Consider the following 25,792-nt stretch of genomic DNA (forward strand, 5'->3'; position numbering starts at 1 on the left):
GTATCGATTACCTTGGGTCAGAAACTCAAGAAGTTTTGGTTTGTTTTCAAGTAACCGCTACAGAGATGATAATCTAAATTAAAAAAGAAAGCAAACGGGTGGAATTCATAAAGACTTAGGTGTTCTTTTGAGTGAGTAACAAAATTTTAGTAATGAAGTGAAGCAAGTTAACAGGGCAAACTTCAGTTCGAAGAGGTTGATATTTAAGTTTAGGGAGGTTTTATATCAGTTGTACAGAGCAATGGTGAGGCCACACCTGGAATACTACGTACAGTTCTGATCTCATTATCTAAAAGAAGGATATGGAAAAATACCTATACTGTATGTCATTCATTAGGATTATTCCTGGAATGAGAGGATTGCCCTGTTAAAAGAGGCTACACACTATAGGTTTAAATTCCCTGGAGTTTTGAAGAATGATGGACTGATCTTATTCCAAGTAGGTTTGACAGGGCGGGGTTAAAATGTTTTTGTCAGCGGAATAGTCATGAACAAGGAGATGTAATTAGAAAGAAAGGAAACAGTCCTTTCAAACCAAGGGGTGTACAATTTGTTTTCTCAAAGGCAATGAATCTCTGAAATCTCTTCCCCAGGCATTGGCGGAGGCCAAGTCATCAAAGGATTAAAGGATTATAGCTAATTACTTGAAAGGTCTTGGAACTGGTGGTTATAGACCCATTCTGTGTAACCTCTTCTAACATTCCAGGAACTATCACAGGAGCTGAGGCCTGCATAGATCAGCTTAAGGGACCTGGCGACCTATTCATTTTCCTATTTTCTTGTGTGTTTGTGTTATAACATTGGCCAGTCATCGCCATCTTAACCATGTGTGAAATATGTTACAATACATTGAACGTGCTGTCTGTTAATTTACTGACGGGTAGTTTACAGTATTCATATGAAGAGCTATAGAGGACTCTGCACAAATTTGACAGCCCACAGGAATTCATCGCCATCTTATATTTATTTCATGACATACTCAAGCCACGATCCTAATGAATAGTTTACAATGCAGCTCCTATCAGTGTACAAAACTGTCCTCCAGATTCAAAGTTCAAGGTGTGACCCAACGAAAGAGACAGCCTCTCGTATCTCAAGAACTTTCATTCAGGAAAGACATACATAGCCTTTGAAAATGCCGTTTGAACATCAAAACCTGATTCAATGTCCATGGTTCATTGGGCAGCAATGACCCCAGCACTCTTTAATGTGTTCTGTCTACCTACAGAAATTCCCTTGAGGCACTGGAATTGTCTGTCCCTGCAAATTCTTTCAAATTTACTGGAAGAATAGGTGAAGCAATATCAGTATTAATATCCTTACCATCGAGGTGCTAATTACAGATTGAGGTGCAGGCCACATTGCACGAATGCCTCACACCAGACTGCCTGAGCAGACTCTATTCTGATCGTTGCCATGGGAAGAGATTAGCAGGTGGATGGAGGAACAAGCAAATCAAAAATACAAAATCCTACTGACTCTTGAGAATCCACCTCCCATGATCCCTCAAAGAGGAGAAAGATCCCTCAGTATGGATCCCTGAATCGGTACTTGGAGTCCATGTATCAGGAGCAAATAGAAGCCCCACATAAAAGGCAGAAGGAGTGCCTGTGTACTTCAATGTGTACCTGTGTACCTCACAGCCTGCCCACCCACCCCATCAGACATCTCCTACCTCATCCCCTGGAGAGTTTGCAGATCCCATATTAGATTTGGAATTGGTTAATTGCTGACACATGTACTGAGATACAATGAAAGGCTTGTTTTGCATATTGTTCATATATAGTGTATCATTACACAGTGCACTGAAGTAGAACAAGATAAAACAATTATAACACAGAATAAAGTGTAACAGCTACAGGGAACATGCAATGCAGGTAAACCACAAGGTACAGGATCACAATGAGGTAGATTATGAATTAACGAGGTATATTATGTGGCCAAGAGTTCATTTTAATTTACTAATGTATAGTCTTTTAACAGCAGGGTAGAAACTGTCCTTGAGCATGGTGATATGTACTTTCACTCTTTTTTAGTTTTTGCTAAATGAAACCGAGGAGTAGAGAGGGTGGGTGGGTCATTGGTAATGTCACTTAACCCTTATTCATGCAAGACATTCTTAATTATAAGGGATTGCCTATCAAAAAGACAAGTACATCTATGCAGGTTAATCACAAGTTGTTTTATTTATTATAATCTTTGATCTCATCACTATGGATCTGCTGCTTTACAGGAGTTTACTGTTAATAATTATTAATTTTAATTGTTAACTAGTTATCTCCATTACAATGATTGAATGTCAATCATTAAAAGCAGTTTACATGCGAAGAGGAAAAATTAAAAAAATTATCTTTGATGTCTGCAAGAGATTCTTTTCTGGAATTCAAACTCCCTACAAGAAAAAGGCGAACTTAAACATTATGGCCATCTCTGGCTGCAGGAGGAACAAGTACCCATGTTCTGATGATGGCATTTTACTTTGTTTAAGTGGTTTTGGTTGACTTGAGGAGTGGTGGTGAGCAGCTAAATTAAACATGTTACTTATTAAAATCAATTCTGATGGAACTAGCAACAACTTCTGTTTTTCATTCACAAAAAATTACAAATGGCATGCGTTTTTTGGCCAACCTCATCTGTACAGATGATTGCTCTTCAAGGCATTCTTCAAGTTTTTGTTGGCCTTAATTCTTGCTGGCCCCTCATCTCTAAAGTGCCAAGAAAGTGACCTGATCTTAATTTTATGATAGAATGTTTTTATTCAGATCTTAGAGAAATAATATTTTATTTACAATAACCACATGAATAACTTGAATATTGAGTGCTTTTACCATTATACTGACTTATCTTGAAGTTCATTTTCTATGATGTGAAAAGGATAAATGCATTTTTCTTTCTCAGAAAAGTCATCTCAGATTTTCTCCTACTACTGGCTAACATCACTTGCCATGTGCGAGTAAAAGTGAAGGCTTTTGATTGTGATTGTGAAGGCTTTAACTTGATACTCAGAGGCCATTGTGGGTTATATGCAAAAACCCGATTCTTCAATCAGCGAAGGCTGAATGAACGTAGCAGAACATTCCTGAATGGAAGTTTTCTGTTTAGTGCCTGCAGAGCTCTAATTTGTTAAATGTGCAGACCAGATGGGCAGAGAGCAGTGCTTTTTCCAGATGTAACCAAGCAGTGTATTATAAAACACAGGTGTCCCCATCCAGAATGCATAAGAAGTTGATGTTGAAATTTGATGATCCCATGGGTCAGAAATACGAGGTGGTTACTCGATTCCTTTGTGTCAGCAGTGATCTTTGTCCATGGTGGAAATACTGCTTGTGCCCATCAGCAGCTGCTTGCCAAAACTGAGATATGATCTGAAAGTAATAAATATTCAGAACATACTACCTAAACAGTACGTCCTGCCATGGAAACACACATAAAAATCTCTCCTCACAATAAATAATTCTCATGTTTAAATTTTCAGGCATAACTCAGCTGAATGGATTTTATTCCTATAGGAGTGATTATTGATCTGTGGTAGAATGTTGAGTGGTGCCAATCAACATACAGAGCTGGCACAGAGTGTTTATATCCTTCATTTGCCACTGAACATAATGAGCTACATATTAAATATTGAAAGATCTGAACCCACCAGAAGAGTAACAGCTGGGAAGTGTGTTCTACACATGGTATAGATCATTTAAAAAAAAACTGAATAAGTAATCACGAGAGATTGAAATAGGAATATAAGCTCAGAGTTACATCAAGAGAGGGAAGATGAGATTCGTCAGCATAAACACAAAGGTAGATTAGTTGAGGATTCTATGCTGTAAATTCAATGTTATATAAGCTTCTCTCAGTGATATGCCTCCTACAACGTGTTTCCAAAATTGGTGTGGTATTTGGAAAAGTCTGAGTTGAGATTGAATGCACATTTCTGGTGGGAGGGGAGAGAGGGAGAGGGAAGGAAAAAAACTCAGAGGTAATCAATGCCGTCAAACAGGCGGATTGTAAAGTAACATCGATACAACCATGAAGAAAGCATGCCAGCATCTCTAATTTGTTAGGAGTTTGAAGAGATTTTGCCACTCATTAAAGACTTTTGATAATTTCTAAAGAAGTACAGAGGAGAGCATTGTGACTGGTTGCATGACAGTCTGATATGGAGGCTCAATGCACAGAATTGCACAAGGCTGCAGAGGATTGAATTCTCAGCCAGCTCCATCATGAGTAAACACCTCCCCACCATTGAGTACATCTTCAAGAAGCAGTGCCTCAAGAACCAGGCATTCACAATTAATTACTTTCACCATCTGGGACATGCCCTCTTCTCATTATTAACATCTGGGAGGACAAAGAACATCAAATGGAACAGGAATAGGCCCTTTGGCCCTTAATATTGTGCCAAACCAATTAAATTAGTAATCAAATAGCTGAGTGAACTAATCTCTTTTGCCTACACAAATCCATATCCTTCCATTTTCCTCTCATTCATTAGTCTATCTAAACTTCTCTTAAAAGTCCTTAATATTTCTGCCTCTACCACCACCCCAAGCAGCGCATTCCAGGCACCCAGCGCCCTCTGTGTTTCTTAAAAGAACTTGCCCCTCACAGCTCTTTTGAAATCATCCCTTCTCTTCTTAAATGCATGCCCTCTGGTATTAGACATTTCTAAAAGATAACTCTCTGTGTACTCTATCTATGCCTCTTATAATCTTCTAAACCTCTGTCAGATCTCCCCTTAGCTTCTGCTGCTCGAGAAAAAACAACCCAAGTTTGTCCAGCTTCTCATTATAGCACATGCCCTCCAATCCAGGCAACAGCCTGGTTAACATCATCTGTACCCTCTCTAGAGTCTTGATATCCTTCCTCTAATGAGCCGACCAGAACTGTATGCAACACTCAAGACGCAGACTAACTCGAGTTTTATAAAGCTGCAGCATGACTTCCTGACATTTGAACTTAATGCCTCAGCTAATAAAGGCAAATATGCCATATGCCTTCTTAACCAGCCTATCAACCTGTGTAGCCACTTTCAAGGAGTTATGAAACTTGGGCTCCAAGATCCCATTCTTCATCAAGGATGTTGGTGATGCTGGATAGTGAGCCTCCTCATCACCATCTGAGATTTTACCAAAAACAGTGGTGTCATCTGCAAATGTATAGATGGTGTTTGTGATGTGCTTAGCTACGTGGTCATGAGTGTAGAGATTGTAGAGCAGTGAGCTAATAAGCACACCTCCTTGAGGTTTACTTCTGCTGTTAGTCACTAAGGAGCAGGTGTTATTACTGATCTGCTATGACTGTGGTCAAGGAAGTCAAGGATCCATTTGCAGAGGGAGGTACACAGGTCCATATCTTGAGGCTTGGTTATTTGTACTAAGGGAATAATGAAATTGAAAGCTGAACTGTAATTGATGAATGATTACACATGAGGGGGGTACTCTGGGAGTCCTTATCATTGCCTCCATTAAGTGTCACAACATCATTACAAATGGCTGTGCTAGCTAGGTCCTGAAGAACATTGCTGCCAGGTTAGAGCTGTTGCAGTTAGTGAGTGAACCCAGTGAAGTGAAATCAAGTCACCTGGCAGAAGTTTAAACAAGCTGACCTCAGTCCTTCCCCTCTGTACCTACGAGAGGCCTCAGCTGGTGGGCTCTGCTGAGAATCTAGCTCCAGAATTCCCTGTCAATAATTCATAGGAGGCAAAGCTGGAATTAAACTGTAACAACTGTGAAAGTTTGTCAGAGATTAATAGGTTTATTTAATAACTCTTATGTTCAGCGTTGTTCACATACTGCTAAAATTCTTGTAAATAGTTTGTAAAATTGAAGCTAAACATCAAAACACATGGCATAATTAAAAACATGAAAGGAAAGATGAATAAGTAGAAATAAACAACTTAAATTGCTTTACTTGCTATTCCTGATCTAATCTTTAGGGCCAAGAATACCCACTTAAATCATTGTGGTGATTTAATTGCTGGGTCTGACTGACAGAAGGAGGGAGGAATGGAGCACAATACTGGCATTTGTCAGTTAGTGCATCCCTGACTACAGCACATTCACCTATAAACAACTCTATTCTGGAATTCCTTTGACTTCTGCATCCTTTCTATCTGATGTTCAGGACACTGGGACGAATGGCATATCAAAACTAATTTAGTGGAATTGAGCCCCTCCAGGGTGACAAGACCTGGGCCGCACCTAGGTGTTCTTATGCAATGCTGACACCTTCAGAATTTGACCATTGTAGCAGGGATAAATTGCTGACTGTGTAAAAAAATCTATTTGCATATCTTAGTTGGGAATGGCTTTTCAGTGGCATTTTAGTCCCTTTTACATCCTTGGCAAATAGTACCCCAATGGCATCAAATGTTGGTAGCGTGCATAATTTATTACTTCCTTCTGAACCTGGCTATACCGATAGGTCTGGTAGTTTAGGTCACTGATGTTGTGGGATTCATGTTCAACCAGCCTAATATTTATAATGAGTTTTTAAATGTCAGGAAGCATTGATATTGGGGGAAGCATCACTATTTCTGCTAAGAGACATTTGATCATTACAAACAGAACACTTAAATCTTTGGCTTGAATTTCACTGTATTTGAGTCAGTGCAACAAAATTAGTAATACCTCATAATTTTTAATGAAGACTGATGTGGTTGATATTGGTTTATATTGTCATTACTATTAATAATTATAAAAATATTTCAAAGGCACCAATTTAATATAGGAAGTACATTTTATTTGATAAAAACAACTTTGTACACCATGATAATAAGTGCTTAATTTTGGCTGAATAGCAAACATTATAGAGCTTTATGTAGCTTTAAATATTAATTTCTAATGTATATTTACTTTAGTAAGTTCATTACTGAAGGCACTTTGTACAAAAATGTAACAAATACAAAAATGAAAGTTAAATTGATTCATAAAGCAACTTACATAATCAGACCAGAATGTTAAATGCTGTGGTAAGAAATGCTTTATTATTGCTGTACTTAATCTTTGCCGCACAGATTAAAATGGATGAGGCCCCACTATTATTGTCAACTGCAGTACAGACACAGTCCGGTAGTTCATTATACTATTGACTGTAAGCATCTCCAGATCCACAATGTACTCCTTTGGTCCTGTCAATGGCTTCACTAAAACGAGCATTGCACTCACATTACTTGTTTGCTGTGGGAGCACAAGATAATCAGTTAAATAAATTATGTGGTAAATTTAGCAACATAGCTGTGGCTTTGCATTCTCTTTCTTGAGCAAGAGTTAGGTTGTCCTTGTCATAGAAAGCTGAATGGGCAATAAGTTCAGTTTCTACTCCTGTTGCAGCTCTTCTGAAGAGCATCAGGAGTGGCATTCACATTACGAAGGGACAGAGCATAAGTGGAGCATTGGCCACAGCGTGGATTCTTTGAGGTGTACTGGTGCACCTCTAAAATGTCCAAAGGCATTCTCAACTGTAGTACGGAGGTAGAGGTGTCATATTGTAAGTAGATACTACTGAGCAAAATTTAAATAACGTTTGATTTCAGAGAGACTTATTGCACTTTTAACTATTCCCCTACTTGCTAGAGATGCTTTCCATTGTTAACCAAATTATAGGATCCTCTCTCCAGCCTGAAAAAAATTATGATAATTGCATGGAATCCTACTGGGAGCTTGTTGGCAGTTATTCAGATTTCTCAGGACTACCTTTTTATTCAACTAATGAAAAACATTAATGCATTACTCACCCTCAGGTAGAATTCTCCTTCATTCCCAGAGCTGATTTGGAAGGTGTTGTAAGTATTGGGGTAAATGTTTGTTGCTTGAATTTGGAAGATATCAGAGGGAACAGATCTATCTGATCGAATGTTCATGTATTTGTACACATAGGAATAAGGCAGGTCACGGCAGGCCGCATTAGTTGCCAAACAAACACACCGACTATAAAGGAAACAAAGTGAGCAATATTTTCATTATAAGCATACAAGGTCCTTGTATGTCCCGCGATGCTGTAAATCTAATTATTACATATTGTATCTTTATTTGGTCCTGGAATATACTCTGTCTAAATGAAGATGAAAATTTGAACTTGAGGTGGACCTTTCTTAAGTGTCCGGAAATGTGGACGTGTGTCTTTCAGTGTCTTCTGGGAATGCTGATATGTACTGTATCAATAAACTGTACACAGATAGAAAATCAAGATGACGGTACAGTTGCTGGAAATATGAAACAAACAGAAAATGCTAGAATATTCAGCAGGTCAGGCAGAGACTGTGCAGAGAGAAACAGAATTCATCAGACTTTTTTTTATCTGTTCACAGACACTGCCTGACCTGCTGAGTGTTTCCAGCATTTTCTGCTTTTCTTGTGCACAGGTACAGGGAGGTATGTCTTGTTTACAATATCAGCATGAGTGAGGGCTGAACTCCTCTGCCTGAGTCCTGTCATTAAGGGACCAGACCAGGACTCTCTTCTATGGATGGGTTTCCACATCTAATCACATACTGCATCATGTGAGAAAAATAACTTCTACCTGGGAGGTGATCTGCCTATTCATTGGCAGCAGTGTAATTATGATCAATTGCAGATGGCAGTGAAGTATGATAAAGAAAGAGAGAATGGGGAGGGGAAATAAATAGTAATATAGAAGGTGAAATAACACTGAGACCAGAAACAAGGTTGTTTTCAAAGGGGCATGTGTGCAGAAACGAGAAAGAAAGGAAAATCAAGAACAAAGTGTATATGAACTTATGGCAATGACAGAAAAAATGAAGGGAAGTATAGAATTATAAACTGGTGGGAGGAAGAAAAGAAAAAGGTATAATGGACGTGGGAAGAGTTGGAGTAAGATAGGGAGAATGAAGTCATCAATAAAGCAAGTAGGGGAGAACATGCTAGCAACGTTTTGGGAGATGTGTGAGAAGGCAGAACACCTTCAATTTTAAATGTAGCCATGATAGAAAAATTCTAATTAAATTGTTTCAAGAAGAGCAATGAGTAACTATGAGACAGTTTTTTTTAAAGCAGAATACAGTATATCTGTATTAAGTGTTGGGCCAATATATGGGCTTATGTGTTTCTGCAAAGCAGGTTAGGTCAGGCAATTAATTAATTTAGTTCTTTTGATTTCTTGTACATCTATAAACCAATATGTTCTTGTTTATGAAACGTAAGTGTACTAATTCTACATAGGTGTTTAAAATGTCAAGAAGTATTATTCCAGTGTAAAATGTTGAAACGTGCTATGAAGTAACTTCCCCAAACTCTGGAAATTAATGTGTAAAACCAAGATTGCCTGGCTGAAACACAATGGGTGGAATTTTATGATTCTATTTAATAATTCTATGAGACTCTTTATATACACTTTACATACACTGAACACTAGTTCAATATGCTGTTTATATATGAATGCAGGTATTGCTGATCTGAGGAAGTTTCACAAATGAAATAATGAACACTTGTCCGTTACATCTCCAGCATTTCAAAAATTGGTTCATCAGATATTCAAATTCTATAAGTTCTAAGGTAAATGTAAACTTAGTGGCTGCTTTATTTGATACACATGTACACCTACTCGTTAATGCAAATATATAATCAGCCAATCACGTGGCAGCAACTCAATGCATAAAAGCATGCAGACATGGTCAAGGGCTTCAGCTGATCTTCAGATTAAACATCAGAAGGGGAAGAAATGTGATAGGAGTGACTTTGACCATGGAATGATTGTTGGTGCCAGGTGGTTTGGTTTAATTATCTTAGAAACTGCTGATCCCCTGGGACTTCCATTACAACAGTCTCTAGAGTTTACAAAGAATGGTGCAATAATTGAAAAGAAAATCCAGTGAGCTGCAGTTCTGTGGGTGAAAATGCCTTGTTTATGAGAGAGGTCAGAGGAGAATGACCAGACTGGTTCAAACTGTCAGGGAGGTGGCAGTAACTCAAATAACCATGCATTACAACAGTGGTGTGCAGAAGGGCATCTCTGAATACACAGTGGGTCAAACCTCGAAGTGGATGGGCTACAGCAGTGGATGACCATGAACATACACTCAGTGGCCACTTTATTAAGTACAGGAGATACCTGATAAAGTGCCACTGAGCATATTTGTTTGGCAGATTACAAACTTGTGAATTCTTATCATAACACTGATGAAATACTCTTTCTCTACATTGCTGCATGATTTTACTGAACAACCCCAGTGTTTTCTGCTTCAATTCAGATGTCTAGCATCTGCAGTACACTGCATTTAAGATATGTCTTCTCACCTCCTTTACAATGTAGGAAATGAACAAATCACCATTTGAAATTATTTTCAACAGGTGAAAGGTTGTTCTGTACTTACTTTTCGGCCATTTGAGTGTAAGGTTCATGGCATGGATTTTGAGGATAACATCTGTACCCACCATTATAGTTCCAGCACTTCTCTTGTTCCTCACAAACATTTCCAGTTTCACATTCATTTATATCTGTTGCAAGGAAATAAAACCATAAGACATTTGGCCCAACAAGTCTGCGCCACCATTTTATTATGGCTGATCCATTTCCCTCTCTACTCCATTCTCCTGCTTTCTGTCGGTAACCTTTCTTGCCATGACTAATCAAGAATCTATGAACCTCAGCCTTAAATACACCCATTGACCTGGCCTCTACAGCCACCTATGGCAAGAATTCCACAGGTTCACCACCCTCTGGCTAATTTCCATTCTAAGTGGGTGTCCCTCTATTTTGAGGTTGTGCTCTCTGGTCCTAGAGAACCTCAATATAGTAAACATCCTCTCCATATCACCTCTATCTAGGCTTTTTAATATTCAATAGGTTTCAATGAGATTCTCCTTCACTCTTCAAAATTTAACAAGTACAGGCTCAGAACACCAAACATTCCTGATATAATAACTCTTCCATTCCCAGAATGATTCTCCTCTGAACCCTCTCTGATGTCTTTCTTAGATAAAAGGCCCAAAATTGCTCCCAATTTGCCTAGCGAGACCGCTCCAACACCTAATCAAGCCTATGCATTACATCCTTGTTTCTGTATTCTAGTCCTCTGAAATGAATGCTAACATTGCATCTGCCTTCCTCATCACTGACTCAACCTGCAAATTATCCTTTAGGGACTACTAAGGACTAGTAAGTTCATTTGCACCTCTTATTTTTAAATTTTCTCCCTGTTTAGAAAATAGTCTATGCTTTTATTTCTTCTACCGAAGTGCATGACCATACACTTCCTAACACTGTAGAAACATAGAAACATAGAAAATAGGTGCAGGTGTAGGCCATTCGGCCCTTCGAGCCTGCACTGCCATTCAGTATGATCATGGCTGATCATCCAACTCAGAACCCTGTACCTGCTTTCTCTCCATACCCCCTGATCCCTTTAGCCACAAGGGCCATATCTAACTTCCTCTTAAATATAGCCAATGAACCGGCCTCAACTGTTTGCTGTGGCAGAGAATTCCATAGATTCACCACTCTCTGTGTGAAGAAGTTTTTCCTTATCTCAGTCCTAAAAGGCTTCCCCTTTATCCTTAAACTGTGACCCCTCGTTCTGGACTTCCCCAACATCAGAAACAATCTTCCTGCATCTAGCCTGTCCAATCCCTTTAGAATTTTATGCGTTTCAATAAGATCCCCCCTCAATCTTCTAAATTCCAGTGAGTATAAGCCTAGTCGATCCAATCTTTCTTCATATGAAAGTCCTGACATCCCAGGAATCAATCTGGTGAACCTTCTCTGTACTCCCTCTATGGCAAGAATGTCTTCCCTCAGATTAAGGGACCAAAACTGCACACAATATTCTAGGTGGGGTCTCACCAAGGCCTTGTACAACTGCAGTAGAACCTCCCTGCTCCTGTACTCAAATCCTTTTTCTATGAATGCCAACATACAATTTGCCTTTTTCACCGCCTGCTGTACCTGCAAGTCCACCTTCAATGACTGGTGTACAATGATACCCAGGTCTCGTTATATCTCCCCTTTTCCTAATCGGCCACCATTCAGACAATAATCTGTTTTCCTGTTCTTGCAACCAAAGTGGATAACCTCACATTTACCCACATTAAATTGCATCTGCCATGAATTTGCCCACTCACCTAATCTATCCAAGTCACCCTGCATCCTTTTAGCATCCTCCTCATAGCTAACACTGCCACCCAGCTTCATGTCATCCGTGAACTTGGAGATGCTGCATTTAATTCCCTTGTCTAAATCATTAATATATATTGTAAACAATTGGGGTCCCAGCACTGAGCCTTGCAGTACCCCACTAGTCACTGCCTGCCATACTGAAAAGGTCCTGTTTACTCCCACTCTTTGCTTCCTGTCTGCCAACAAATTCTCTATCCACATCAATACCATACCCCCAATACTGTGTGCTTTAAGTTTGCACACTAATCTCCTGTGTGGGACCTTTTCAAAAGCCTTTTGAAAATCTAAATATACCATATCCATTGGCTCTCCCCTATCCACTCTACTAGTTACATCTTCAAAAAATTCTATAAGATTCATCAGACATGATTTTCCTTTCACAAATCCATGCTGACTTTGTCTGATGATTTCACCTCTTTCCAAATGTGCTGTTATCACATCTTTGATAACTGACTCTAGCATTTTCCCCACCACCGATGTCAGACTAACTGGTCTATAATTCCCCGGTTTCTCTCTCCCTCCCTCCTTTTTTAAAAAGTGGGGTTACATTAGTCACCCTCCAATCTTCAGGAACTAATCCAGAATCTAAGGAGTTTTGAAAAATTATCACTAATGCATCCACTATTTCTTGGGCTACTTCCTTAAGCACTCTGGGATGCAGACTATCTGGCCCTAGGGATTTCTCTGCCTTTAATCCCTTCAATTTACCAAACACCACTTCCCTATGAACATGTATTTCCCTCAGTTTCTCCTCGGTCCTCTACTATTTCTGGAAGATTATTTATGTCCTCCTTAGTGAAGACAGAACCAAAGTAGTTATTCAATTGGTCTGCCATGTCTTTGTGTCTTTGTTCCCTATGATCAATCCACCTGTTTCTGACTGTAAGGGACCTACATTTGTCTTGACCAATCTTTTTCTTTTCACGTATCTACAAAAACTTTTACAGTCAGTTTTTATGTTCCCTGCCAGCTTTCTCTCATAATCTTTTTTCCCTTTCCTAATTAAGTCCTTTGTCCTCCTCTGCTGGTCTCTGAATTTCTCCCAGTCCTCAGGTGTGCTGCTTTTTTTTGCTAATTTATATGTTTCTTCTTTGGACTTGATACTATCCCTAATTTCCCTTGTCAGCCACGGGTGCACTACCTTCCCTGGTTTATTCTTTTGCCAAACTGGGATGAAAAATTGTTGTAGTTCATCCATGCAATCTTTAAATGCTTGCCATTGCATATCCACCGTCAACCCTTTAAGTATCATTTGCCAGTCTATCTTAGCTAATTCACGTCTCATACCTTCAAAGTTACCCTTCTTTAAGTTCAGAACCTTTGTTTCTGAATTAACTATGTCACTCTCCATCTTAATGAAGAATTCCACCATATTATGGTCACTCTTACCCAAGGGACCTCGCACAACAAGATTGCTAACTAACCCTTCCTCATTGCTCAATACCCAATCTAGAATGGTCTGCTCTCTAGTTGGTTCCTCGACATGTTGGTTCAGAAAACCATCCTGCATACATTCCAAGAAATCCTCTAACTCAGCACCCTTACCAATTTGGTTCACCCAATCTATATGCAGATTGAAGTCACCCATTATAACTACTGTACCTTTATTGCAGGCATTTCTAATTTCCTGTTTAATGCCATCCCCAACCTCAATACTACCATTAGGTGGCCTGTACACAACTCCCACCAGCGTTTTCTGCCCCTTAGTGTTATGCAGCTCTACCCATATCGATTCCACATCCTCCAGGCTAATGCCCTTCCTTTCTATTGCGTTAATCTCCTCTCTAACCAGCAATGCTACCCCACCTCCTTTTCTTTCCTGTCTATCCCTCCTGAATATTGAATATCCCTGGATGTTGAGCTCCCATCCTTGGTCACCCTGGAGCCATGTCTCTGTGATCCCAACTATATCATATTCATTAATAACTATCTGCACATTCAATTCATCCACCTTGTTACGAATGCTCCTCGCATTGACACACAAAGCCTTCAGGCTTGTTTTTACTACACTTTTAGCCCTTATACAATTATGTTGAAAAGTGGCTCTTTTTGCTTTTTGCCCTGGATTTGCCTGCCTGCCACTGTTACTTTTCACCTTACTACTTTTTGCTTCTACACTCATTTTACACCCCTCTGTCTCTCTGCACTTGTTCCCATCCCCCTGCCACATTAATTTATTAGTGTATTTCATCTGTTATTTCTTTGTCCGTCCTCCTAATCCAAGTGCTTCTGCAGCGTCCTGGCTTCCTCAACACTACCTACCCCTCCACCCATCTTTGTATCAACATCAGACTTGGCCACAAAGATATCGATTCCATCATCCAAATCATTGACGTACGAAGTAAAAAGAAGTGGTCCCAATGCTGATTGCTGCAGAACACCACTAGTCACTGGCAGCCAATCAGAAAAGGCTTTTTGCCTCCTGCCAATCTGCCATTGCTTTATCCATGCTACCATCTTTCCTGTAATATCATGGGTTCTAAGCAGCCTCATGTGTGGCACTTTATTAAAGGCCTTTTGAAAATCCAAGTAAATAACATCCACTGATTCTCCTTTGTTTATCCTGCTTGTACTTTTTTGAAATATTTCCAACAAATTTGTCAGGCAAGATCTTCCTTTATGAAAACCATGCTGACCACGGCTCATTTTATTGTGTGTCTTCAAGTACCCCAAAACCACACTCTTAACAAATTGACTCCAACCTTTTCCCGACCACTGAGGTCAGGCTAACTGGCCTGTAGTTTCCTTTCTTCTGCCTCCCTCCTTTCTTGAAGAGTGGAGTGCCATTTGTAATTTTCTCGAACTCCAGAATCTAGTGATTCTAGAAAGATCATTACTAATGCCTCCACAATCTTTTCAACTACCTCTGTCAGAACCCTAGTTTCTGGAATCCATCTGGTCCAGGTGACTTATCTACCTTCAGACCTTTCAGCTTCCCAAGCACCTTCTCCATAGTAACAGCAACCACACTCATTTCTGCCCCCACCACTCTTGAACTTCCGGCATACTGCTAGTGTCTTTCACAGTGAAGACTGATGCAAATTAATCATCCAGTCTGTCCGCAGTTTCCTTGTCCCCCATTATTACCTCTCCAGCATCATTTTCCATTGGTCCAATATCTACTCTCACCTCTCTTTTACTTCTTATATATCTGGTACCCTCTTTGATATTATTGTACTGGTTAGCTTACCTTCATTTTTTTTTGCTCCTTAAAGATTTTTTATTACTTTCGGTTGGTTTTTAAAAGCTTTCCAATCCTCTAACCTCACTAATTTTTGGTCTATTATATGGTCTCTCTTGCTTTTCTGTTGAATTTGACTTCCTTTATCATCCATGGTTGTGACATCTTACCTTGAGAATACCTTTTCTTTGGGATGTATCTGTCCTGAGCTTTCTGAATTTCTCCCAGAATCTCCAGCCATTGCTACTCCATTGCTATCCTTGCTAGTATCCTCTTGAATTAAGGTTGGCCAGCTCCTCTCTCATATCTCTGTGGTTCCCTTACAACTACTGTAATACTGGTTAATCTGACTTTATCTTCTCCCTCTCAAACTACAGGATGAATTGTATCATATTATGATCACTGCCTCCTAAGGTTTCCTTTACCTTATGCTCTATAATCAAATCTGGTTCATTACACAAAACCTAATTAAGAAATAGCTGATCCCCTGGTGGACTCAACCACAAGGTTTTCTAAAAAGCCAGCTTGTAGGGATTCTCTCTCTTAGGAAACCAAAATCAGCACCAATATGATTTTCCCAATTTTCCTGCATATTGAAATCCCCTTTAACTGTTTCCCTTTTGTCATGCATCTTCTATCTCCTGCTGTGAAATAGAAATGGAACATCCAAAATAATAAACAAGAAAAAGATTATTAATCCCAAATTACAATGTCCTAAAAAGCTCCAATAGCAATGTTCAAGGTTTAGTTCTGACATGGCAATTGTTGCATAGATGGGAATAGTCAACACATTTTAATTCCACTAAATAATAAAGCCACCATTTTGAGATCAGTATTTTGAGTAATATTGATGTTGTCACCCTGTCTTTATTAACCTCCACTGTGTCCTGCAGCACATTGTGTTGAGGGGTGGATGATTTTAAAATCAGTGTCACATGTTTATTATGTTAATCAGTTTCTACCTGGCATCTATATCTAGATTGAAGGAGCTGGTTCACTGATAGTTAGGAAATCACAATGATGTTGGGGGTGGGGGGGGGGAATGGTAGGATTTGTGAGTAGGACTTCTGTTTGTGAGGTGGAGGTTCGTCAACGTGGGAGCCAGTAGATCTTCTCACTCGTCTGTGATGCTTAGCCCCTCTGGCTAAATGGAGGTGCCAAGAGGATAGAGGAGAAAATCACAATTGGGTTGCCTTATAGGATTTATGCTATGATCCAATGGAATGCAAATTCTTTTTATCCCAAGACAGTGGAGCACTTTGGATAAATAAGTCTATGTTTAAAGCACTACATAAATCCAATTTGTTACTGCTTCTGAATATTCATTCATTATATAATAGTCCACCTATATTGCCACTATCTTGATGAATTCTAACTTCAGATTAAGGATTAACCTAGAAGATGATATCACCCCAACCCTCTCTGCCTGACTATCCCAATAATCAACATGTGTGGACATGTCTGCATAAAATAATAACACTTTCTTCAGTATGATCCTTTACAACTTAGCAAGCCAGAACGTAAATGCACAATGGCAATAACTGCATTCCATACTCTAGATGATGTGCTCTGTAGCCATGGTATGATGTGGTGGAGGGAATGAATATTTAGGCTGGTGAATACACTACAAATTAAGCGGGTTGCTTTGTCTTGGATAGCATTGTGTTTCTCAAGAGTCTTTGCAGCCATACTCATCTGGGCAAGTGGAGAGTTTTCTATCAAACTTTGTAGATATTGAAAGGCTTTGGGATTTCTTCACAGCTTGCATAATATACTTCTTGCCTCTGACCTGGTATAGTAAACTCAGCCCTGATGTGGCTGCTCCAGTTCAGCTTGTAGTCATTGGTAGGAGTCAGCAGTAATAAAGCCACTGGCATGCTATCCTTTGGGCCGGGCATTAAACTAAATCCCGTGTGGCTGCTTCTATTAGTATACAATAAAAAGGTCAAACTATTGACAATTCTCACAGGGCCAAGTAACATTTATGGGGAAAAACAGAATTAACATTGCTGGTTGATGTTATTATTTGATATTCAAAGAACAGTAAAAATAAATTTTAAAGGTTGAACAAGTTAGGTCTTTATTCTTTGGAGCGTAGAAGGTTGAGGGTGGACTTGATAGAGGTATTTAAAATTATGAGGGGGATAGATAGAGTTGACGTGGATAGGCTTTTTCCATTGAGAGTAGGGGAGATTCAAACAAGAGGACATGAGTTGAGAGTTAAGGGGCAAAAGTTTAGGGGTAACATGAGGGAGAACTTCTTCACTCAGAGAGTGGTAGCTGGGTGGAACGAGCTTCCAGTAGAAGTGGTAGAGGCAGGTTTGATTTTGTCATTTAAAAAAAGATTGGATAGGTATATGGACAGGAAAGGAATGGAGGGTTATGGGCTGAGTGCAGGTAGGTGGGACTAGGTGAGAGTAAGTGTTCAGCATGGCTAGAAGGGCCGAGATGGCCTGTTTCCATGCTGTAATTGTTATATGGTTAAATGGTTAAATTTTCAGCTATTTTGATTAACATGCTTACAATAATCAAAAGTGGAATGGCATTTTTTACCTTTCTCCATAAAGCTGCTAAAAATGTTAAACTCCTGAGATTTCTTTTAAAATTTTCTTTATTTACCTTGGTTTGGTCTGTTTTTTAACTCCTGTTTTATTTCTCTTGATGTACCTGATTTGCTATTGAATTGATCCACTCTAATTGATTTGCCTTCTTATTCCTTCTGGTTATTCTACTCAATATGTAAATCTCACTAGATACATAGAATAAGTCAAAATTTCTCCAATATTTTGGATGGACAAATTATCTTGTGCAGTTATCAGCTTGATTGCTAGCAATTTGTAAGAAAAAATTAAAACATAAAACCATGCATAAATGTAGAAATGTAGAAAACCTACAGCATAATACAGGCCCTTTGGCCCACAAAGTTGTACTGAACATGTCCTTGCCTTAGAAATTACCAGAAATTACCCATAGCCCTCAATTTTTCTAAACTCCATGTACCCTTAAATAACCCTATCGTATCCGCCTCCACCACCGTAACCAGCAGCCCATTCCACACAGTCACCGTGCTCTGTGTAAAAAAACTTACCCCCGACATCTTCTCTGTACCTACTTCCAAGCACCTTAAAACTGTGCCCTCTTGTGCTAGCCATTTCAGCTCTGGGAAAAAGCCTCTGACTATCCACATGATTAATACCTCTCATCAAGATAACATATCTAGATAATGTTACTAACTTGCCTGATATGAATCACAGTAATTCTATAAACTTGCTAGGTATATTACTTGTGTTTACAGCATCTGATGAATGTATAGGAGATGTGCACTGTGAGAGGCATGAAAAGCAATGTGTCAAATGCAAGAGATGGAACATCAGTTCTTGAAGGATAGTAATTATTAAGTTCAGTGCAGTGTACAGAGAACCTACTTTGCCCCGAGACGAGGTTGAGATTGATTTGCCAGCAGTATTAGTTGTTCAGGCAAATGACATTAGGAGAAAAATAAGAAAAACTCATGAGCAGGAGAGAAAGAACAGGATATAGTATTAGGGTGACAGGAGGCTCACGTGGACCGTAACACCAGCATGGACCGTTTGAAGGGAATAGCCCACTTCTTTGCCGTAAATGGGGTGTAAGTTCATCATCATAGTTTTGGTACTTTAATATAGCTTTGTCTAAAATGAGAAATGAAGAACAATAGACAGAACAAAAAAAAAACATCAACAAAAGACTGACCAAAGGCATTCAGCATCCAACTGCTTTGTACTAATTAGCAGTAGGTCAACTAGGCATCGGATCTCATCAACACGATTATCTGTTTACATATGATTACACAATGTAACTGTGTTGTTTCTCATTTGGATTTGTGGTGTCGGTATGAGTACTAAAATTTTGTGGAGCAACACACAGGACGTCCTGAAGGGTTTCGGCCCAAAGCATCAATTGTTTATTCATTTCCATAGATGCTGCCTGACCTGCTGAGTTCCTCCAGCATTTTGTGTGTGTTGTTCTGGATTTCCATCATCTGCAGAATCTCTTGTGGTTATATATTTTGTGGTATGACAATACTATAGAGGCAAGATTATACAAAAATAATTATAGATTTTAAACATCCAAAAATAACAGTTGTATTTCTACTAAAAGAAAAAAAGAAGCTAGCATTTGAAATTCCCTACCTTGGCACATTCTGGTACCCAGAAGCTTGTATCCCTTGGGACAGATGCATGAGAATTTTCCTGGTTCATTTACACATTGGTACTGACACATGTAGCTTGAATAGGCACACTCATCAACATCTGCAGCACAAGAGAATAAACCTTCATTTTAACCTCTATTAGTAAAAAAAAGCTTTTGTGTGAAAATTTCAGAATAGACTTGTATTATCTTGCTACTTTTGCTTTAATATTTTATGTGATGAAGTAAGCAGGACAAACAAGAATGAAAAGTAGTATAATTCACACTAAAATTCTATAGGCATTGTTCAAAGGACCAAATCTTCATTGCATCCAACTTCATATAATTTTGTTGTGCCTCATATTGTGACCAAGATAAAATGAATACACTGTTCCTATTATTGATGCTTTGACATTATAATAATCATACATCAGAATATACACAAATGTAATCTGCAGGAATAGATATCAAAAATAATACATTAATAAATCCAAAGTGATTGATTTGTGGTGAATGCTACCAATAAATACCATTTCACTATGTTCACAGAATAAGATTGTATCAATAATTTTTCCATTTGCAGTCAATCAATACAAATGCTACAGCAGAATGGAAAGTGCCTATGTTATGATCGTGGTAAAGGTGCCAAGTAGGGAGCAGCTATATGCTTTGCATAACCTGAGGCAATAGTGTGCAAAATTACACTTTAATGTATTCTGCTGTAGCCATCTGCCACTCCCCAAGTCAGAAGGCTTCAAGGCCAGTGCTGATTACAAGAATCTAAAACCTTAATAACAGAAGACCATCGAAGATATAGGAGGTTAAAAAATTAAATAATTAAAAGGAAAATAGTAAGTGAATATAATCAAAATAATTAGTACTTGACACATAAAGTTAGGTTAAGATCAGTTACATAAATTTTGGAAGAATATTCTGTAGTTACCTCTGCATGTGACTTTGTCTGGATTTAATTCATATCCTTGATCACACTGGCAGATGAACGTACCCAAAATATTAAAGCACTGATGATCACATGGAGAACCTGTTTCACACTCATTAATATCTCAAAGGAAAGAAACAATGTAAACATCAATCAAAATCTCAGCAAAACAAACTTACAAAATAACATAATGGAATGCTGAAAAGTACAGAATGTTGGCAAACACGGAGTTTTTAGTGAAATGTTGTAAAGGTATTTTTCCAAGCTGGCTCTTTCAAAAGCTTTTTTTCTACAGAATCCATCTTTTCAACCAATTTCAATGATAAATATCCTTTAAAACATGCTAATGTTGTTGCAGGTTAGGAGAAGATTAATTGAATAATCTACTCATTCAGAATGTCTTGATTGTATGACTGACAGGGAGAATTGTTAAATGTTCAGATGTTCCTATGAAAACAACAAGTGCGCTTTCAGATCAAGAGAAACTCTTGTTTGACATAGGATTACAGTCTCACAACAGAGTAAGATAGCATCCCAATTTGTTTCATAGAACTGGATAGCTCCAGAGTAGATCTAGTCAAAGATGTCACTATTTTATGGAAGAAGAGACAGTAATGCAAACTGAAAGGAAACAAATTGGTGAGCTAATTGTGTTCGTGCCAGCTTCAAGTCCCTATCTAGACAAATCCCATTTCTCAGCCTTGCCCCATAACCCTCTATTCCATGGTATTTCAAGTCCTCACCTAAATATTTCTTAAACATGGCGAGATTACATGGCAGTACCACACACTGATATTGCATTCCCACTTTTAACCACCTTCTGGGTGGAAAAAACCCTTTATCAAAGTCCCCCACCCCTTTATTAAACTAATGTCATATTTAAGCTAAGGCAGACTGTTTCTTCTGGTGTATGTCTCTCATAATTTTGTACACATCAATCAGGCCATTCCTTTGCCTTCTTTACTTCAAAGAAAGCAAACTTAATTACCTTATTCTTACAGCTCCATGTGAGACAACATCGCAGTAAACCTCTTCTGTACAATCCCCATACTTCCTGTAATGTAGTAACCAGAGCTACACACACAGCCTTAGTTATTCTAGGCTGTTCTGAGTTGCATCTCCTTTCTTGTTAGGAGACTAGTAACGTGGAGGGAGATGAACAGAGTTGGGAGTGTGCGTTCAAAAATATTTATGATCCAATTTCAAAATTGATCTTTTAAAAATAACTTTCTCTTGAGGCTGATACTTATCAATAACATAGTCAAACACGGGGAAAAAAATCAAAATTTACCTTTCAATGTAATATATTTTGACAATAGGCTTTGATTATTTTATAGATTATCACCAGATCACTGGAAGTTATTACTTTTCCAAGAACTGCTTAGTGCCAGGTATAACCAGAGACAGATTCAGAGAGGGATGTTCTGATTAAACTTACCTAGTCCAAAAGGCAGAATAATGATAATCAATTCATACCACATTCTATCTGAAATGTTGTGTCATATTTTAGTCTTTGATAATACAGGCTGAGTATCCCTTATCCAAAGTGTTTGGGGCCAGAAGTGTTTTGGATTTCAGATTTTGGAATATATAATGAGATAGATTGGGACCACCATCTTCTCTGATTCTGAATTTACATGCTACTGGTAAGCAGTCTTTGTCTTACACTTATTGATATGTACTTAACTGTAAAAATATTAAATATAATTAATCTAATGAAAATATAATGTGTGCAGGGTAACAAAAGTGGCACAGCAGAATTGAGAGAAAACTTGAATCAGCTGTTGAACACCAACACACAATGGCAGGCTTTCAGTCTCCACCTATGATGCTGTGTTTTGATTAAAAGGCTACAGTACACTGAATTTGTATTTTTTATAGGTTTTGATGTAAGGTATAAAAGCAATCAGCAATGTAGACTTGTCCTGGTATTAGATTTTCATCAGTGATGATCCTCGTAAACTCATCATTGAATTCTTCAGCTGTATCATCATCAGCAGGAGCTTTATCTTAAGAATTTTTAAACCTTTAAGAATTTAATGCCATGCCTTTTCTTAAATTTCTACGACCAGCCTGTGAATATTCACAATTAGCTTCAATTTTCAGTTCATTGTGGTGATTTTTGCTTGTTTCATATCAGCATCAGGTGTTAAGCAGCATGTGTTTATTCCAACACTGATGAATGCATTCTTTCAATATATGATTGAGATTTTCATTTTTCACTTTATGCAGTATTTTCCTATTTGTCATTAACTTCTGTTCATTGCATATGTGGGGTCACTTCTCAGAATTGTCTGTGATGTGTGGAGACCTGCACGTCGGCTGGGAACCTTCCCAGCCCATTCTGGAATTTTCCATTTGTGATGTCATGTCAGTGCTCAAAAATTTTCCAATTTCTAAAGTTTTCAGATTTTGGAATTTCAGATAAGGAGTACTCAACCTGTATTAGATTCCCAGTTTCAGTAAGTTTTCTTATAGTTATCCAACCAATATATCAACTGAGCTAAAACAGACAGCAACCAGGAACTGAGTCCAAAATTCTGTTTACAAACAGAAATGCCAAACTCTGGAGACTGACCAGATCTTTCATTAACAGGTAAGAAATCACTTCCGTTATCTATGTTTTCTCAAGTACAGCTTCATGACTATTGGCAATTGCCTGATGCTTTTGTGTTTAAACTTCAAAAATGGTCAGAAATTTTATGTGTTATCTGCACCTCACCCTATCTTAGTAGGAATGATGGTAAAGTTTAGGTACAACTCCTGTTCAGGTACAAAATAGAAATTCATTGAAGGTATGGTGGCTATGTAGAAGTATCACCATGGAAATTCCAAGCCATTCACCCCAGGTTGGCTATTTCACTTTGAGAGCGATACAGCCAAACCATGAACTTCACTTGGATGGTATTTCCACAAGTGTCAGTGAATCCCAACAAGACGTTTGATTGCTAAGGAACTGATTTCCACTGTAGAGGTCCTATGTAACTCCAAGTATCATCAGGGATAAACCACAGCCAAGAACAAACCTTATGTTTCAGTGCCATAGCAGGTGTGTGTTTACTCACCAAACCACCAGAGAAGATAACTAAAAGGTTCTTTATTGCAATATTTATTAGAACATAAAAGGCAGGCTGTTTTATAAGCCTGCAAGAGAATTTTGTTGGAACACCAAGAATTACTATGAACTCGGGCCTTAGGCCAGCCTGGCAGCAGTGAATAGGAAAATATTGCAATAGAGTATTGCTCACACTATAAAATAGCAAGTTAAAATGACTCGAATAGAGAATTACATATGGAGCTGTACAGCATCTGCCAGGTCTAATGATGTCATTATGGAGAATGAAAGATTTCCAACCACTGGAGTTGAATCAGACTTAAAAGGATGCAGGCCTAAACTAACTCATGTTAAGTTCTGAATCATAAAGGTACACAAGCATCATAATTCAATAGGGCTGATGTGATGGAGGGACAACATGGAGAATTAAAGCAAAACATTCTTTTATTCTACTTTTGTATTTAAAGCTTTTTATATATTTTTTGACAGCTGATAACAAAAAGTTTCCTTTTTCTGAAATTGCTGGGTTGATGAATTATATATTAAAGGAAGGTATCTGAACTGTAAGTAAGAGCAGATGCTTACCTCTGCATGTGCGATTGTCACTTGCCAACTGAAAACCAATGTTGCACTGACAGTAATAGGAACCAGGTGTGTTGACACATCCATGATGGCAGTAGGTGGCTACGTTACATTCATCAATGTCTGTGTAATCATTGAAAAATACATTACACAACTACTCATGTTTAAGAAAATCATTGCCAGACACCCAGAATGATGAGAGCCAAGGGCCATAGCCCGATGATGTCATATTATCACAGCAAGATTGCTTTCTTTCTGCTTCAAGTCATATTTTATTGTTAACACTTAGGTTCATACTTTATTTTTTTCATAAGTTGCCATCTAATTTACTGCATTCTGATATCAGCTTTGATTTAGTTATTTCCTATTTCATCTCCGACCATTTTAGTGCTAAACAAATACAGCTGTAGTGTGGTTATGAGGATGCTTGGTTAAGGAGCAATGATATTGCTAATCAGATACTGTGGTTACAATTCAACCATGGCCCAGAGTTGCAATCTGTCATATACTCAACTGATATTGAGATTTTCTGTCAACGTTCATCATTTCATTTTAAAATATCTATTCTGGGGATGTGGAAGGCCAACATTATTGCCCAAACTAGTCTAAGAAAGGGTTAGTGGTCTACCTTCTTTGTTGTAATGTATGTGATGTTATTAAATTGTAATGATATATGTGTTGTGGTGTATAAAATTTTGTAAAAATATTAGATGAAAATATGAACAATTCCAAATGACATTTTAACTCTTTGTGAGCTCACAGGATGTAAGGTTAAACGCTGTTGGTTTGCTAATAGCGGCTGCATTCTTTTTGGCCTCATGCACTAGTGGCATGAGAAGACCAAAGAGTTTATCAGTTTATATGTGTCTCTCAGTGCTTGTAGATTGAATCCCTATTTATTGGGGCACCTTTCGTTTGGTCCTAGGGACTTCACCTTGACTGAGGAGTTGTGACTAGGATGGTCCCAGGGTGATGTTACGAGTTGCAAATCAGAGTTCCCCCCATGGCAGCAACAATCAAGCAGAGGCGAAGAATCTTTATGCCTGATATCTTGGTGGAAACTTTGTAACTTACTATGTACAGTAGTATTTAGTGTGGTTTATTTGTGCTTTCTGTTTTATGATTAGACTTAATTTACTTTGTTGAGTTTGTATGCTTATTACCACATTTCCTGGACACTTGAACTAGCTTGGATCTTTTGGGTCTGATCAACTGAGCCTAAATACACTTTATAAGCTGCTTAAAATCAGGTTAAGCCTTGGTCTTTCATCCATTAACCTAAATATTTACTCCCACCACCACTATAGCCACATCCAACAGCACTTGTCAAACCCATGATTTCTGTCACCAAAAAAGGACAAAGGCAGCAGGGTTCACCATCCAAGGTATCCCTCCAAGCCACAGACCATCCTTACTTGAAAGAATAACTATGTTTCCTTTGCAATAGAATTACCATCTCAGCAATAAGTCGAGAGTTAATTCATCAGAAGGAGCAAAATGGTTCATGAAGGTGAATTCCTATCACTGTCAACAAGGCATCTAGTGAAAGGCAATAAATAAATTATGGCATTCCAGAAATTTCTAATTGTAGGGGTAGAGTCACACATTGGCTGCAACAATCAAGGGCACAAAAGCCTAGAAGTTAATTGTAGCTTTGGGAGGGAGGCACGCTTGTGCAGTGTGGTATCAGCTGCCTGATTGTGGTCACAGCAACAAAACTCAGGTGTGAAGCTAG

At 38.5% G+C, this 25,792-nt stretch overlaps 1 protein-coding gene across 3 annotated transcripts in view; it reads right to left on the bottom strand.

The window, feature by feature from the left end:
- Positions 1 to 6,722: 6,722 nt before the first annotated feature.
- The window catches only part of LOC132402903 (EGF-containing fibulin-like extracellular matrix protein 1), a 100,909-nt gene continuing 81,839 nt past the window's right edge, over positions 6,723 to 25,792 (bottom strand). For all 3 annotated transcript variants that reach the window (XM_059985980.1, XM_059985979.1, XM_059985982.1), the window contains 6 exons: positions 24,061 to 24,180; positions 20,424 to 20,543; positions 19,483 to 19,602; positions 10,328 to 10,451; positions 7,733 to 7,925; positions 6,723 to 7,175 (listed from right to left, as the gene is read on the bottom strand). In XM_059985980.1, coding sequence (XP_059841963.1) covers positions 7,014 to 7,175; positions 7,733 to 7,925; positions 10,328 to 10,451; positions 19,483 to 19,602; positions 20,424 to 20,543; positions 24,061 to 24,180 — 839 coding nt within the window. In that variant the 3' untranslated portion in view covers positions 6,723 to 7,013. The remainder of the gene's footprint in view (positions 7,176 to 7,732; positions 7,926 to 10,327; positions 10,452 to 19,482; positions 19,603 to 20,423; positions 20,544 to 24,060; positions 24,181 to 25,792) is intronic.

The sequence above is a fragment of the Hypanus sabinus genome, chromosome 12 (genome assembly GCF_030144855.1).
Source record: "Hypanus sabinus isolate sHypSab1 chromosome 12, sHypSab1.hap1, whole genome shotgun sequence".
Classification (NCBI taxonomy): Eukaryota; Metazoa; Chordata; class Chondrichthyes; order Myliobatiformes; family Dasyatidae; genus Hypanus; species Hypanus sabinus.